This window comes from Panulirus ornatus, chromosome 15 (genome assembly GCF_036320965.1).
Source record: "Panulirus ornatus isolate Po-2019 chromosome 15, ASM3632096v1, whole genome shotgun sequence".
Taxonomy (NCBI): domain Eukaryota; kingdom Metazoa; phylum Arthropoda; class Malacostraca; order Decapoda; family Palinuridae; genus Panulirus; species Panulirus ornatus.
The window spans coordinates 23,716,540-23,734,001 of record NC_092238.1 but is presented as its reverse complement, the minus strand read 5'-3'; the positions used below and the strand labels follow the sequence as shown (position 1 = coordinate 23,734,001).

At 40.7% G+C, this 17,462-nt stretch overlaps 1 protein-coding gene across 5 annotated transcripts in view; it reads right to left on the bottom strand.

The window, feature by feature from the left end:
- The window catches only part of alphaCOP (coatomer subunit alpha), a 270,633-nt gene that overhangs the window by 12,424 nt on the left and 240,747 nt on the right, over window positions 1-17,462 (bottom strand). For all 5 annotated transcript variants that reach the window (XM_071670568.1, XM_071670569.1, XM_071670571.1 and 2 more), the window contains exons 17-19: window positions 11,908-12,052; window positions 8,732-8,961; window positions 8,371-8,565 (exon numbers count right to left, since the gene is read on the bottom strand). In XM_071670568.1, the coding sequence (XP_071526669.1) occupies window positions 8,371-8,565; window positions 8,732-8,961; window positions 11,908-12,052 (570 nt within the window). The remainder of the gene's footprint in view (window positions 1-8,370; window positions 8,566-8,731; window positions 8,962-11,907; window positions 12,053-17,462) is intronic.

Below are 17,462 nucleotides of genomic sequence, written 5' to 3'. Positions count from 1 at the left end.
ATAAGTATAACTGAACAGATATAAATATTCATTTCATCATTTCAAACTGATAACACAATCAAAATGATTGGCTTAATATTACCTTATCATGAGAAATAAAAGAATTTCAATCTAAAATTGTTAGGCTGTCTACAAAAAAAAAATTGAGAACTATAATATTTTATTTATTCTACTTAATCACCCAACTCACCCACATACACATATATGTACATATACATATATGTACATTTCAACATATCTGCAAATAAGTATAACTGAACAGATATAAAAATTCATTTCATCATTTCAAACTGATAACACAATCAAAATGATTGGCTTAATATTACCTTATCATGAGAAATAAAAGAATTTCAATCTAAAATTGTTAGGCTGTCTACAAAAAAAAATTGAGAACTATAATATTTTATTTATTCTACTTAATCACCCAACTCACCCACATACACATATATGTACATATACATATATGTACATTTCAACATATACACACACAGACATATACATATATATACATGTACATTTATATAGACATTTATATTATTATTATTTTATTATACTTTGTCGCTGTCTCCCGCGTTTGCGAGGTAGCGCAAGGAAACAGACGAAAGAAATGGCCCAACCCCCCCCCATACACATGTATATACATACGTCCACACACGCAAATATACATACCTACACAGCTTTCCATGGTTTACCCCAGACGCTTCACATGCCCTGATTCAATCCACTGACAGCACGTCAACCCCGGTATACCACATCGCTCCAATTCACTCTATTCCTTGCCCTCCTTTCACCCTCCTGCATGTTCAGGCCCCGATCACACAAAATCTTTTTCACTCCATCTTTCCACCTCCAATTTGGTCTCCCTCTACTCCTCGTTCCCTCCACCTCCGACACATATATCCTCTTGGTCAATCTTTCCTCACTCATTCTCTCCATGTGCCCAAACCACTTCAAAACACCCTCTTCTGCTCTCTCAACCACGCTCTTTTTATTTCCACACATCTCTCTTACCCTTACGTTACTCACTCGATCAAACCACCTCACACCACACATTGTCCTCAAACATCTCATTTCCAGCACATCCATCCTCCTGCGCACAACTCTATCCATAGCCCACGCCTCGCAACCATACAACATTGTTGGAACCACTATTCCTTCAAACATACCCATTTTTGCTTTCCGAGATAATGTTCTCGACTTCCACACATTCTTCAAGGCCCCCCAGAATTTTCGCCCCCTCCCCCACCCAATGATCCACTTCCGCTTCCAAGGTTCCATCCGCTGCCAGATCCACTCCCAGATATCTAAAACACTTCACTTCCTCCAGTTTTTCTCCATTCAAACTCACCTCCCAATTGACTTGACCCTCAACCCTACTGTACCTAATAACCTTGCTCTTATTCACATTTATTCTTAACTTTCTTCTTCCACACACTTTACCAAACTCAGTCACCAGCTTCTGCAGTTTCTCACATGAATCAGCCACCAGCGCTGTATCATCAGCGAACAACAACTGACTCACTTCCCAAGCTCTCTCATCCCCAACAGACTTCATACTTGCCCCTCTTTCCAAAACTCTTGCATTTACCTCCCTAACAACCCCATCCATAAACAAATCAAACAACCATGGAGACATCACACACCCCTGCCGCAAACCTACATTCACTGAGAACCAATCACTTTCCTCTCTTCCTACACGTACACATGCCTTACATCCTCGATAAAAACTTTTCACTGCTTCTAACAACTTTCCTCCCTTACCATATATTCTTAATACCTTCCACAGAGCATCTCTATCAACTCTATCATATGCCTTCTCCAGATCCATAAATGCTACATACAAATCCATTTGCTTTTCTAAGTATTTCTCACATACATTCTTCAAAGCAAACACCTGATCCACACATCCTCTACCACTTCTGAAACCACACTGCTCTTCCCCAATCTGATGCTCTGTACATGCCTTCACCCTCTCAATCAATACCCTCCCATATAATTTACCAGGAATACTCAACAAACTTATACCTCTGTAATTTGAGCACTCACTCTTATCCCCTTTGCCTTTGTACAATGGCACTATGCACGCATTCCGCCAATCCTCAGGCACCTCACCATGAGTCATACATACATTAAATAACCTTACCAACCAGTCAACAATACAGTCACCCCCTTTTTTAATAAATTCCACTGCAATACCATCCAAACCTGCTGCCTTGCCAGCTTTCATCTTCCGCAAAGCTTTCACTACCTCTTCTCTGTTTACCAAATCATTTTCCCTAACCCTCTCACTTTGCACACCACCTCGACCAAAACACCCTATATCTGCCACTCTATCATCAAACACATTCAACAAACCTTCAAAATACTCACTCCATCTTCTCACATCACCACTACTTGTTATCACCTCCCATTTGCGCCCTTCACTGAAGTTCCCATTTGCTCCCTTGTCTTACGCACTTTATTTACCTCCTTCCAGAACATCTTTTTATTCTCCCTAAAATTTAATGATACTCTCTCACCCCAACTCTCATTTGCCCTTTTTTTCACCTCTTGCACCTTTCTCTTGACTTCCTGTCTCTTTCTTTTATACATCTCCCACTCAATTGCATTTTTTCCCTGCAAAAATCGTCCAAATGCCTCTCTCTTCTCTTTCACTAATACTCTTACTTCTTCATCCCACCACTCACTACCCTTTCTAATCAACCCACCTCCCACTCTTCTCATGCCACAAGCATCTTTTGCGCAATCCATCACTGATTCCCTAAATACATCCCATTCCTCCCCCACTCCCCTTACTTCCATTGTTCTCACCTTTTTCCATTCTGTACTCAGTCTCTCCTGGTACTTCCTCACACAGGTCTCCTTCCCAAGCTCACTTACTCTCACCACCCTCTTCACCCCAACATTCACTCTTCTTTTCTGAAAACCCATACAAATCTTCACCTTAGCCTCCACAAGATAATGATCAGACATCCCTCCAGTTGCACCTCTCAGCACATTAACATCCAAAAGTCTCTCTTTCGCACGCCTGTCAATTAACATGTAATCCAATAACGCTCTCTGGCCATCTCTCCTACTTACATAAGTATAATTATGTATATGTATATACATGTATACTTATGTATACTTATGTATATGTATATACATGTACATTTATATAACATTTTATTCATTTATCATACTTTGTCGCTGTCTCTCGCGTTAGCGAGGTAGTGCAAGGAAACAGACGAAAGAATGGCCCAACCCACCCACCTACACATGTATATAATACACGTCCACACACGTACATATATATACCTATACATCTTCACGTATACATATATATACACACACAGACATATACATATATACACATGTACATAATTCATACTGTCTGCCCTTATTCATTCCCGTCGCCACCCCGCCACACATGAAATAACAACCCCCTTCCCCCGCATGTGCGCGAGGTAGCACTAGGAAAAAGACAATAAATGCCACATTTGTTAACACACAGTCTCTAGCTGTCATATATAATGCACCGAAACCACAGCTCCCTTTCCACATCCAGGCCCCACAGAACTTTCCATGGTTTACCCCAGACGCTTTACATGCCCTGGTTCAATCCATTGACAGCACATTGACCCCGGTATACCACATCGTTCCAATTCACTCTATTCCTTGCATGCCTTTCACCCTCCTGCATGTTCAGGCCCCGATCACTCAAAATCTTTTTCACTCCATCTTTCCACCTCCAATTTGGTCTCCCATTTCTCCTCGTTCCCTCCACCTCTAACACACTTATCCTCTTTGTCAATCTTTCCTCACTCTTTCTCTCCATGTGACCAAACCATTTCAAAACACCCTCTTCTGCTCTCTCAACCACACTCTTTTTATTACCACACCTCTCTCTTACCCTTTCATTACTTACTCGATCAAACCACCTCACACCACATACTGTCCTCAAACATCTCATTTCCAGCATATCCACCCTCCTTCACACTACTCTATCTATAACCCAAGCCTCGCAACCATATAATATTGTTGGAACTACTATTCCTTCAAACATACCCATTTTTGCTTTCCAAGATAACATTCTCGACTTCCACACATTCTTCAACGCTCCCAGAACTTTTGCCCCCTACCCCCACCCTATGATTCACTTCCGCTTCCATGGTTCCATCCGCTACCAAATCCACTCCCAGATATCTAAAACACTTCACTTCCTCAAGTGTTTCTCCATTCAAACTTACCTCCCAATTGACTTGTCCCTCAACCCTTCTGTACCTAATAACCTTGCTCTTATTCACATTTACTCTCTGCTTTCTTCTTTCACACACTTTACCAAACTCAGTCAACAGCTTCTGCAGTTTCTCACACGAATCAGCCACCAGCGCTGTCTCATCAGCGAACAACAACTGACTCACTTCCCAAGCTCTCTCATCCACAATAGACTGCATGCTTGCCCCTCTTTCCAAAACTCTTGCATTCACCTCCCTAACAACCCCATCCATAAACAAATTAAACAACCATGAAGACACCACGCACCCCTTCCGCAAACCAACATTCACTGAGAACCAATCACTTTCCTCTCTTCCTACACATACACATGCCTTACATCCTTGATAAAAACTTTTCACTGCTTCTAACAACTTGCCTCCCACACCATATATTCTTAATACCTTCCACAGAGCTATACTATAAATCGAGACAGAGCTGATATTGGTCATCTAGTCAAAAGTTAACCATTTCTTTTTCAGCTACTGTTTCTTGTTACCTGAATGATTCTAAGTTTTCTTAATCACTCTTCAAGGAATCTAATATGTACTGCATTTCTCATCTAATGCGGGAAATGGCAATCACGTACAAGTGTGTATTATTTATTTTATATTATACTTAATCACCATTTCCCGCATCAGCAAGGTAGCATCAGGAAACAGATGAAGAATGGCCCATCCACTCAAATACGCATGTACATACATAAACACCCAAACATGTACATGTGCATACATATACATATTAACCTATACAAATATACATAAACAAACAGACATATGCATATATACACATGTACATATTCATACATGCTTGCCTTTGTCCAATTCACCATTTCCCGCATCAGCAAGGTAGCATCAGGAAACAGATGAAGAATGGCCCATCCACTCAAATACTCATGTATATACATAAACACCCAAACATGTACATGTACATACATATACATATTAACCTATACAAATATACATAAACAAACAGACATATGCATATATACACATGTACATATTCATACATGCTTGCCTTTGTCCAATTCCTGACGCTACCTCACCCCACAGGAAACACCCTCGCTACCCCCCCCCCCCCTTCAGTGAGGTAGTGCCAGGAAAACGGACAAAAAAGGCCACATTCATTCACACTCAGTCTCTAAATGTTACGTGTAATGCACCGAAACCACAACTCCCTATCCGCATCCAGGCCCCACAGACTTTTCAATGGTTTACCCCAGACGCTTCACATGCCCTATTTCAGTCCACTGACAGCACATCAACTGTGGTATACCACATCGTTCTAATTCACTCTATTCCTTGCACACACTTCACCCTCCTGTATGTTCAGGCCCCGATTGCTCAAAATATTTTTCACTCCATCCTTCCATCTCCAACTTGGTCTCCCGCTTCTCCTTGTTCCCTCCACCTCTGACACATAAATCCTATTTGCCAATCATTCCTCGCTCAATCTCTCCTTATGTCCAAACCATTTCAAAACACCCTCTTCTGCTCTCTCAACCACACTCTTTTTACTTCCACACATCTCTTTTACCCTTTCATTTCTTACTCAATCAAACCACCTCACACCACATATTGTCCTCAAACATTTCATCTCCAACACATCCACCCTCCTCTGTACAACCCTATCTATAGCCAATGCCTTGCAACCATATGACATTGTTGGAACGATTATTCCTTCATACATACCCATTTTTGCTTTCCGAGATAATGTTCTCTACTTCCACACATTCTTCATTGCTCCCAGAACTTTCGCCCCTTCCCCCACCCTGTGATTCATTTCTGCTTTCATGTTCCATTCACTGCTAAGTCCACTCTAAGATATCTAAAACACTTTACTTCCTCCAATTTTTCTCCATTCAATCTTACATCCCAATTCACTCTACTAAACCTAATAACCTTGCTCTTATTCATATTCACTCTCAACTTTCTCCTTTCACACACTTTTCCAAACTTAGTCACCAACTTCTGCAGTTTCTCACTTGAATCAGCCACTAGTGCTGAATCATCAGCAAACAACAAAAGACCTGCTTCCCAGGGCCTCTCATCCCCAACAGACTGCATACTTGCCCCTATCTGCAAAACTCTTGCATTTACTTCCCTAACCACCCCATCCATAAACAAATTAGACAACCATATTGACATCACACATCCTTGCTGCAGACCAACATTCACTGGGAACCAATAACTCTCCCCTCTTCCTACCTGTACACTTGCCTTACACCCTGGATAAAAACTTCTCTGCCTCTAGTAACTTACCTCCCACACCTTATATTCTTACGACTTTCCAGAAAGCATCTCTATCAACCCTATCATATGCCAGATCCGTAAATGCCACTTACAAATCCATCTGCTTCTCTAAGTATTTTTCACATACATTCTTCAACCTAAACACCTGATCCACACATCCTCTACCACTTCTGAAACCACACTGCTCTACCTCAATCTGATGCTCTGTACATGCCCTCACCTCTCAATCAATACCCTAACATACAATTTTCCAGGTATATTCAACAAACTTATGCTTCTGTAGTTTGAATACTCACCTTTATCCCCTTTGCCTTTGTACAATGGCACTATACATGCATTCTGCCAATCCTCAGGCACTTCATGATCCATACATACAATGAATATCCTTACCAACCAATCGACAACAAAGTCACCCCCTTTCTTAATAAATTCAACTGCACTACCATCCACTTTGCCACATTTTATCTTCAGCAAGGCTTTCACCACCTCTTATCTCTTCACCAAACCACTCTCCCTGACTCTCTTACTTTGCACATCACCCTGACCAAAACATCCTACATCTGCCACTCAATCATCGAATACATTCAACAATCCTTCAAAATACTCACTCCATCTCCTCCTCACTCCATAACTACCTGTTATCACTCTCCCCCTTGCCCCCTTCACCAATGTTCCCATATGTTCTCTTGTCTTTCCCACATTATTTACCTCCTATCAAAACATCTTTTTACTCTCCCTAAAGTTTAATGATACTCCGTCACCCCAACTCTCGTTACTTCCTATCAAAACATCATTTTACTCTCCCTAAAGTTTAATGATACTCCGTCACCCCAACTCTCGTTTGCTCTCTTTTTCAACCCTTACAACTTCCTCTCGACTTTCTGCCACTTTCTCTTGTACATCTCTCAGTCATTAGTACTCCTTGCTTGTAAGTACTGTCCAAACACCTCTCTTTTCTCTTTCACTAACAACTTTACTTCTTTATCCCACCACTCACTAGCCATCCTAATTTGCCCTCCTCCCACCTTTCTCATTCCACATGCATCTCTAGCACATGCCATCACTGCTTCCCTAAATACATCCCATTCCTCACCTACTCCCCCCTCATATCATTTTGCCATTCTACACTCAATCTTTCCTGGTATTTCTTCACACAAGTCTCCTTTCTAAGCTCACTTACTCTCCTCTTTACATTCTCTTCTCTTTTTTGAAAACCTCTACAAATCTTCACCTTTGCCTCCACAAGTTAGTGATCAGACATCCCACCAGCTGTCTCTATCAGCACATTCACCTCAAAGTCTCTTTTATGCACCTATCAATTAATATGTAATCTAATAATTCCCGCTGACCATTTCTCCTATTCACGTGAATACGTACGCTAGTGTATATCTCTCTCTTTAAACCAAGTATTCCCAATCACCAGTCTTTTTTCAACACACAAATCCAAATGCTCTTCACCATTTCTATTCACAACACTGAATATCCCATGTGCAGTTGGTAAGCAGCCACTGACCAGTGACATATATTATCAGCACTATCAGCTGTCAAGTATAATGAACTAAAAGCAAAGACTACCATTCATAGCAAAGTCTCATAGAAATTTTTATACTATATTGATTTCATAGTTAGCAATACTGCCTTTAGCTAATACAGAATCAATGTCTCATCTGGTATACCTTTCTGTCATATACATTGCATCAAAAGAGCTAATCAAGAATTCCTCCACATTAAACATTTACTATATATCTTTGAATTCTTTGATAAAATAAGCAAACTAACAAATAAACTCCCATTCTTTCCTTTCCTTACATAACCATTCTCATAAAAAAATATTCAAAGTAAAAATGATCCCCAGAATGTTTACCTTTAGTCTATCCATAAGATTTGATAGACGTAAACCAAGAGCAGGTAACTGATCTTTACTTTGAGATGTTCGCCAATTTCGAGATGGGTAGGCAAAAAGGGAGGGCACAGCTGGGGCACCTGGATAGCTGGTGCGAGAGTGGGCAAACGAGGACAGGAACAACTCACGGTAAGGCTCGAAGTTCACAACACCAACCTGTCAGTGTTATTTTGACACTTTAAATCAACCTTTTATGCAATACAGTTTCTCAAATTGATGCAAATACATGACTTTAAATCAACATAAAGCACAACACAACTATATCAAATTTTGTGTTCCTACAGGGAGAAAAGATGAAAATTGATATTCATATTTAACTCACCTGATCATGTAACAATCTAGCAGCAGATTCAAAAGCACCAGCAAGAACATGGTCAATGGCAAGCTGGCTGCGCTGTGTCCATCCATGTGTCGGGGGATGACCTCGAGGAGGAGGAACAAAGTATCCATCTTCACCATCAGTGCCAACAGCTGATGAAACTGTTCCCTCAAGCTCAGGAGGCAGCTCAAGGTCATCATCAACCTCCCAGCCTCCACCTTCACCATCCCCATCTTCAATTAATAAACATACACAATCATTAATCACATCAACTACTATCAAGTTAAGAGAAGGTATGACCTATCAGACTTGACAGGTTTGTTGAAATGAATGGAGAAGCAACATCAACGTCCACTTATGAAATATAGTACAGTACGTACAGCCTGGTAAAAATGAGGCATGCAAATGAGATGAGTTCACTCAGTGATATGTAGTAAAACTAAAAACTGCAGGAACGATAATTAGGCACAGAGTGAAATTAAGAAATATGGGAGTACTTAACTGCTAAGAATGGGGGTTCCATAAAGATGGAAGGGCAGGAGATATGACAGCATATAAATCAATAAATACATAAACAAATAAGGAAATAAATATATATCCCTGAGGTTGGGGACAAAGATTTCTAACTATTCCCTGCAGGTTGTAGAAGGCAATTAAAGTGAGCAGGAGCTGGGGGATGGAAACCCTACCCTTCTTGTATTTCAATTTCTAAAATAGGAAAAAGAAGGGGCCAGATCACTCAAAATCTTTTTCACTCCATCCTTTCATCTCCAATTTGGTCTCCTGCTTCTCCTTGTTCCCTCCACTTTTGATACATATAACCTATGTCAATCTTTCCTCACTCATTCTCTCCATATGTCCCAACCATTTTAACATAACCCATCCTACTTTCTCAACCACACTCTTTTTATTTCCACATCTTTCTTACCCTTTCATTCTTACTTCATCAAACCACCTCACACCACGTACTGTCCTCACACATATCATTTCCAACACATCTGCCCTCCTCTACACAACCCTATCTATAGCACATGCCTTGCAACCATATGATACTGTTGGAACCAATATTCCTTCAAACATACCCATTTTTGCTCTCCGAGTTAATGTTCTCTCTTTCAACACATTTTTCATTGCTCCCAGAATGTGCATCCTCTCAACTATGACTCACTCATCCATGGTTTCATTTGCTGCCATTGCCACTCCTAGGAATCTAAAACACTTTACTCTCTCCAAGTTTTCTCCATTCACACTCATACCCCAAGTAACCTGTGCCTCAACCCTGCAAAAGCTAAAAAGTTTGCTTTTAGTCACACTTACTCTCAACTTTCTCCTTTCCCTCATGGAATCGGAAGCGAGTGACAGAGTGGGGGAGGGGGTGAAGGTTCTGGGAGCGTTGAAGAATGTATGGAAGGCACGAACATTATCTCAGAGCAAAAATTGGTATGTTTGAAGGAATTGTGGTTCCAACAATGTTATACGGTTGTGAGGAATGGGCTATAGATAAGGTTGTGCAGAGGAGGATGGATGTGCTGGAAATGAGATGTTTGAGGACAATACATGGTGTGAGGTGATTTGATTGAGTAAGTAATGAAAGGGTAAGAGAGATGTGTGGTAATAAAAAAATGTGGTTGAGTGAGCAGAAGAGGGTGTACTGAAATGGTTTGGTCACATGAAGAGAATAAGTAAGGAAAGATTGACAAAGAGGATACATGTGTCAGAGGTGGAGGGAACAAGGAGAAGTGGGAGACCAAATTGGAGGTAGAAGGATGGAGTGAAAAAGATTTTGAGCGATCGGGGCCAGAACATACAGGAGGGTGAAAGGTGTGCAAGGAATAGAGTGAATTGGAATGATGTGGTATGCCAGGGTGGACGAGCTGTCAATGGATTGAACCAAGGCATGTGAAGCGTCTGGGGTAAACCATGGCAAGTTTTGTGGGGTCTGGATGTGGAAAGGGAGCTGTGGTTTCAGTGCATTACACATGACAGATAGAGACTGAGTGTGAATGAATGTGGCCTTTGTTGTCTTTTCCTAGTGCTACCTCGCACATGCAGGGGGACGGGGGCACATTTCATGTGTGGCGGGGTGGTGACACAAATGGATGAAGTTCCCAATTGCACTTTCGTGTAATAATCATATCATCAGGGGATATACAAGAAAGAAATAAAAGTCAGCCGATATACAACGAAGAGACGTAGCTAGGATGTCATTTGGTAAACACGTGATTGTCAAAGACAGACAACAAGCGTATCATAAACTTATTTGTATGGACAAGAAGGGGAATTGTTTACAAATTTTATCAACAATAAAGCTATCCAATTTGTAAAGTGAAGGTCTATAGAAATTGGATAGCTTTATTGTTGATAAAATCTGTAAACAATTCCCCTCCTTGGGGGCCTACCACAACCATACTTCTATCAGACTAGAAAGCTGTTATTAGAAGAACCCACCTTAAGGGCAAATATGGAGACAGTGTAATGAATAAAAGGGACTGAAAACACAGAACAGGATAACCAGTCGTGCCACATCTGTCCAACTTTATACACCAGTTTGATACTTTTATTGAGTGGCAGTGAGCATTGTGTTATGAATTTACTAACTAAGAAGTAAGGACTGACATCATTAATATAGCTAATACAGGATGGAAAATGATGAGAGATTAAAAACAACTGTTAGCAGCAATGCAACATGTAATGCCAGGTTCAGAGGTCAGCCATAGGTTGGGGTGGAACTTCCGCAAATGTTACATCCCACTTCAAGCCCCGCAAGGAAGAAATACCGATCACTGGCATCCTCCCAGATTATTTAGCTAGTTAATGATCAAAATATTATGGTGAATGAATAAGTGCTATCCCTGGGGACAGGGGAGAAAGAACACTTCCTATGCATTCCCTGTGTATCGTACAAGGCAATTAAAGGGTGGGAGCAGGGGCTGGAAATTCTCCCCTCCAGTTTTTACTTTTCCAAAAGAAGAAACTGAGAAGGGGCCAAGTGAGGATTTTTCCCTCCTTTTCAATCATTTCCTTATACCTGGAACCATTTCAACACACCCAGAATGAACCTCTAAATCACACTGTGCCCACTACCATCCCTCTTTCTGACAATGTCACTTATCATATGATCAATCCACCTCATATACTGAAATGATGCAAAGATTGAAAAACAAGATGCAAAAGCTCACCTTCCAAGGCTACATCACCTTCATCAATATTCTCCTCATCATCACCCCAACCATCTCCTGCAATGTCACTGGTACTATCAACAACCATGGCTGCCACGGTACCCACACAACTTTTGCTGCTAGCAACTGCAGTATCGAAGAATCCCTGTCAATGAAACAAAAAATCTATTTTCACCCTGAACTGATACAATTAATAATGCCTATACTCAAGAACATAATGCAATTTCATAACCTGACTAATTCTTATATCTTGTAACTAGGAACAGCATTTTGGCCTAAAGGACCTCCCTGACAAGATGTCAGAAGAAATTCTGGACCTCCCTGACAAGATGTCAGAAGAAATTATCAATAAGATGCTAAAGGTAAAAGAAAAATGCTTAATCACCACACAAATACAGCCAGAGACTATATAAAGAATAAACTGTCATTTCAAAAAGAAAAAATCAATGATTCCTCCATTCTCACAGTTCTACAACAACCTCATGCTCTTGGATTCTCTTATTACTAGATGTAGCATTTTTTAAGACCAAAGTATACACATTGCAAAGGCAGAATAGCATTCCATATCCCTTTGCCTCACTTATTTCAGATTACAGAATCTCTCGTGAAATCACTTTTCTGAATCCGACATGAAAGCTATAAAGATTCTGGGCTATATCTGGAATCCTTCTATAAACTTACGAAATGGCCACTAACATGCATTTGTCAATGATGCATCAGATGTACTTGAAGATGACCATTACCATTAAATTACTTATACTTCTCAACTAATATAAGCAATTACTCTATCAATAAATTCCACCTTAACGCAACCAATCCTCTTACTGTGTGGAAAACAAAAAGTATACACAGCTATATCTTTCAAAGTTAGAGCATAAAAAAATAAACAGTAAACTGGCTTTTCATGAAAAGCCAACAGTTATATAAAAGACCTCTTCTGAAGTGGATGTGAAAAATCTACATGGCAAGTAAGATGTGCATTACCTATCAAAACATTACATATCAATCATCTATATTTCTACTTTAATTTAATAAACTCTGCTACCAATTCAACTCCCAGTTCACTGATACACATCCTTACCCAATATATACTGTGATGAAGTGAAACATGAACTTCTACACAAATAAAAGATTTTCTTATTTTTTCGCTTTGAAAACTAGGGAGATTTGTCAACTGACACCATCTTCATTTATACTTAATATAAGCTCTAAGATTACATGTGATAAGGTAAATAATATGAAATCCAGCAATTGAAACCAACAAATATCTAATAAACTGCTAATAAAATAATACTCGTACTTGTAAATCTTTTGCTACCAAGTTAACATGTATTAAAAGAACAACAAATATTGGAACACAAGGTAAGAAATCCAAAGTTTCCTTGTAAGTACTGTCCCAAACACCTCTCTTTTTTATTTCACTAGCAACTTTACTTCTTCATCCTATTGCACACTATCCTTTTTAATCTGCCCACTTCCCACTTTTCACATACCACATGCATCTTTTGCACATGCCATCACTGCTTCCCTAAATACCTGCCATTCCTCACCCACTCCCCTCACTTCATTTACTTTCACCTTTTGCCATTCTACACTCAGTCTCTCATGGTACTGCTTCACACAAGTCTCCTTTCCAAGCTCACTTACTCTCACCAATTTCTTCTCCCCAACACTGTCTCCTCTTTTTTGAAAACCTCTACAAATCTTCACCCTCACCTCCACAAGACAGTGATCAGACATCCCATCAGTTGCCCCTCAGTACATCATTTATATCCAAGAGTCTCTCTTTTACACACTTATCAATTAATACATATTCTAATAATGCCCTTTGACCATGTCTCCTACTCAAATTAGTATACTTGTGCATATCTCTTTTTAAACCAGGTATTCCCAATCACCGGTCATTTTTCAGCCCACAACTTCAGAAGCTTTTCACCATTTCCATTCATAACACTGAATACACCATGCACACCAACTATACCCTCAATTGTCATGTTACTTACCTTAGCATATAAATCATTCATCATTAATACCCAGTCTCGTGCACTAAAACTACTGACACACTCATTCAACAGCTCCCAAAGCATTTGCATTTTATGATCTCTTTCTTCTCATGGCCAGGTGCATAAGCACCAATATAATCACCCATCTCTTGCCATCCACTTTCAGTTTTACCCACATCAATTTAGAATTTACTTTCTTACACTATATCACACACTCCCAAAACTCCTGCTTCAGTTTGCTACTCCTTCCTTAGCTCTTGCCCTCTCATCAATCCCTAACTTTCCTCCCCAAACATTTCCAAACCATTCTTCCTCTTTACCTTTAAGCTTCAATTCACTCAGAGCCAGAACGTCTAAGCTTCTTTCCTCAAATATAATACCTATCTCTCCTCTCTTCTCATCTTGGTTACATCCACACACATACAGACACCCCAATCTGAGCCTTCGAGGAGGATGAGCACTCCTCACTTCACTCCTTATTCTGCTTCCTCTTTTAGAAACTGAAATACAAAGAGGATATATGTGTCAGAGGTGGAGGGAACAAGGAAAAGCAGAAGACCAAATTGGAGAAGGAGGTATGGAGTGAAAAAGATTTTCAGCAATCAAGGCCTGAAAATGCAGGAGGGTGAGAGGGTGCAAGGAATAAAGTGAACTGGAACAATGTGTTGTACCAGGGTCGAAGTGCTGCCAATGGGCTGAAACAGGGCATATGAAACGTCTGGGGTAAACTATGGATGTGGGACGTGGGGCCTGGATGTGGACAGGGAATTATGGTTTCTGTGCTTTACACATGACAGCTAGAGGATGAGTGTGAAGGAATGTGGCCATTTTTGTCATTTTCCTGGCATTAGCTCCCTGACGCAGAGGGTGGTGATGCTGTTTCCTGTGGGGCACAGTGGCACCGGGAATGGATAAAGGCAAGCGTGTATGAATATGTACATGTGTATATATGTATATGGCTGTGTATGCATATATATATATATATATATATATATATATTTTTTTTTTTTTTTTAAACTATTCGCCATTTCCCGCGTTAGCGAGGTAGCGTTAGGAACAGAGGACTGGGCCTTTTTTGGAATATCCTCACCTGGCCCCCTCTGTTCCTTCTTTTGGAAAATTTAAAAAAAAAGAGAGGGGAGGATTTCCAGCCCCCCGCTCCCTCCCCTTTTAGTCGCCTTCTATGACACGCAGGGAAAACGTGGGAAGTATTCTTAATCCCCTCTCCTCAGGGATAATATATATATTTTATTTTTTTTTATTATACTTTGTCGCTGTCTCCCGCGTTTGCGAGGTAGCGCAAGGAAACAGACGAAAGAAATGGCCCAACCCCCCCCCCTACACATGTATATACATACGTCCACACACGCAAATATACATACCTACACAGCTTTCCATGGTTTACCCCAGACGCTTCACATGCCTTGATTCAATCCACTGACAGCACGTCAACCCCGGTATACCACATCGCTCCAATTCACTCTATTCCTTGCCCTCCTTTCACCCTCCTGCATGTTCAGGCCCCGATCACACAAAATCTTTTTCACTCCATCTTTCCACCTCCAATTTGGTCTCCCTCTTCTCCTCGTTCCCTCCACCTCCGACACATATATCCTCTTGGTCAATCTTTCCTCACTCATTCTCTCCATGTGCCCAAACCACTTCAAAACACCCTCTTCTGCTCTCTCAACCACGCTCTTTTTATTTCCACACATCTCTCTTACCCTTACGTTACTCACTCGATCAAACCACCTCACACCACACATTGTCCTCAAACATCTCATTTCCAGCACATCCATCCTCCTGCGCACAACTCTATCCATAGCCCACGCCTCGCAACCATACAACATTGTTGGAACCACTATTCCTTCAAACATACCCATTTTTGCTTTCCGAGATAATGTTCTCGACTTCCACACATTCTTCAAGGCCCCCAGAATTTTCGCCCCCTCCCCCACCCTATGATCCACTTCCGCTTACATGGTTCCATCCGCTGCCAGATCCACTCCCAGATATCTAAAACACTTCACTTCCTCCAGTTTTTCTCCATTTAAACTCACCTCCCAATTGACTTGACCCTCAACCCTACTGTACCTAATAACCTTGCTCTTATTCACATTTACTCTTAACTTTCTTCTTCCACACACTTTACCAAACTCAGTCACCAGCTTCTGCAGTTTCTCACATGAATCAGCCACCAGCGCTGTATCATCAGTGAACAACAACTGACTCACTTCCCAAGCTCTCTCATCCCCAACAGACTTCATACTTGCCCCTCTTTCCAAAACTCTTGCATTTACCTCCCTAACAACCCCATCCATAAACAAATTAAACAACCATGGAGACATCACACACCCCTGCCGCAAACCTACATTCACTGAGAACCAATCACTTTCCTCTCTTCCTACACGTACACATGCCTTACATCCTCGATAAAAACTTTTCACTGCTTCTAACAACTTTCCTCCCACACCATATATTCTTAGTACCTTCCACAGAGCATCTCTATCAACTCTATCATATGCCTTCTCCAGATCCATAAATGCTACATACAAATCCATTTGCTTTTCTAAGTATTTCTCACATACATTCTTCAAAGCAAACACCTGATCCACACATCCTCTACCACTTCTGAAACCACACTGCTCTTCCCCAATCTGATGCTCTGTTCATGCCTTCACCCTCTCAATCAATACCCTCCCATATGATTTCCCAGGAATACTCAACAAACTTATACCTCTGTAATTTGAGCACTCACTCTTATCCCCTTTGCCTTTGTACAATGGCACTATGCACGCATTCCGCCAATCCTCAGGCACCTCACCATGAGTCATACATACATTAAATAACCTTACCAACCAAGTCAACAATACAGTCACCCCCTTTTTTAATATATATACATATATATATATATATATATATACATATATGGTGATATGTTTTGGTCGAGGTGGTGTGCAAAGTGAGAGGGTTAGGGAAAATGATTTGGTAAACAGAGAAGAGGTAGTGAAAGATTTGCGGAAGATGAAAGCCGGCAAGGCAGCGGCTTTGGATGGTATAGCAGTGGAATTTATTAAAAAAGGGAATGACTATCGTTGGCTGGTTGGTAAGGTTATTCAATGTATGTATGTCTCATGGTGAGGTGCCTGAGGATTGGCAGAATGCTTGCATAGTGCCATTGTACAAAGGCAAAGGGGATAAAAGTGAGTGCTCAAATTACAGAGGTATAAGTTTGTTGAGTATTCCTGGGAAATCATATGGGAGGGTATTGATTGAGAGGGTGAAGGCATGAACAGAGCATCAGATTGGGGAAGAGCAGTGTGGTTTCAGAAGTGGTAGAGGATGTGTGGATCAGGTGTTTGCTTTGAAGAATGTATGTGAGAAATACTTAGAAAAGCAAATGGATTTGTATGTAGCATTTATGGATCTACAGAAGGCATATGATAGAGTTGATAGAGATGTTCTGTGGAAGGTATTAAGAATATATGGTGTGGGAGGCAAGTTGTTAGAAGCAGTGAAAAGGTTTTATCGAGGATGTAAGGCATGTGTATG